The sequence below is a fragment of the Wasmannia auropunctata genome, unplaced genomic scaffold (genome assembly GCF_000956235.1).
Source record: "Wasmannia auropunctata unplaced genomic scaffold, wasmannia.A_1.0 LD300807.1, whole genome shotgun sequence".
NCBI lineage: Eukaryota > Metazoa > Arthropoda > Insecta > Hymenoptera > Formicidae > Wasmannia > Wasmannia auropunctata.
The window spans coordinates 1-1,024 of NW_012062083.1; the positions used below are offsets into that span (position 1 = coordinate 1).

At 55.0% G+C, this 1,024-nt stretch overlaps 1 protein-coding gene across 1 annotated transcript; it reads right to left on the minus strand.

Moving 5' to 3' along the window:
- Positions 1 to 655: 655 nt before the first annotated feature.
- LOC105461259 lies at positions 656 to 964 on the minus strand. Its single transcript, XM_011707755.1, has one exon. The coding sequence runs from the start codon at positions 962 to 964 to the stop codon at positions 656 to 658; it is 309 nt and encodes a 102-aa protein (XP_011706057.1).
- Between the last annotated feature and the right edge of the window lie 60 nt (positions 965 to 1,024).

Sequence of the window (1,024 nt, forward strand, 5' to 3'; positions counted from 1 at the left end):
AATGCGGAATGCCCGTGCCGATAACACAATCTTCCAGCCGCCGCCTGCTTGAAACCCGCAAGCGCCTGTCATTTAAAAAAGCGCCGCCGCCGCGCTCGGCCGTCCACAGCTCATCAGCCGCCGGATTATAAATCACCGCCGCCGCCATGCGCCCCTGGCTTTCCAGCCCTATTGAGACGGCAAAATGCGGAATGCCGTGCAGAAAATTGGTCGTGCCGTCCAGCGGGTCGACAATAAAGCGGTGCTGCTTATCCTCGCCCGCGATTTCGCCGCTTTCTTCCAATAAAAAACCATAAGAAGGGCGGGCAAACTGCAATTCTTTCAAAATCAGGCTTTCGGCCTTTTATCCGCCATGCTGACATAATCCGCCGGTCCTTTTAAGGAAACCTGCAAATTGCGCACTTCCCCAAAATCGCGCGCCAAAGCGCGCCCGGCTTTCAAAGCGGCCTGCGCCATAACATTCATTATCGCCGAACGCGCCATAATCTCTTTTCCCTAAAATTCACTGCCCGCCGCAAAACACACTGCCCGCAAAAGGCGCGCCCTGCGCCGCATTCCGCCAAAGCCTGCTTTGCCGCCATTTATGCTTTATGCGCATAATCCGCGCCCCGCCGCAAGGCAAAGCTTAATCGCCCGCCGCATTCCCGCGCAAAACCTAATCGGCGCGGCGCAAATAGGCAATCTCATTGGTATCGACAATAATGCGCTCGCCCGCGGCGATAAAGGGCGGCACCAAAATGCGAATATCATTTTCCAAAAGCGCAGGCTTATAAGAGGAAGCGGCAGTCTGCCCTTTTACCACGGGATCGGCTTCCTTAACCGCCAGCACCACTTGATCCGGCAGGCTTATGCCTATCGGCCGCTCTTCATAAAGCTCGACCGTCACCTTCATGCCGTCTTGCAGAAAGGCGGCGCGCTCGCCCACAAAATCGCGCTGCAGCTCAAGCTGGTCGTAAGACTGCATATCCATAAACACCAAAGCATCATTCTGCTCATAAAGATAGGTGAAATCTTTCTGCTCAAG

Bases quoted from the DNA above. Each gene is read 5' to 3' on its own strand.
- LOC105461259 (XM_011707755.1), bottom strand. From the start codon at position 964: ATGCAGTCTTACGACCAGCTTGAGCTGCAGCGCGATTTTGTGGGCGAG.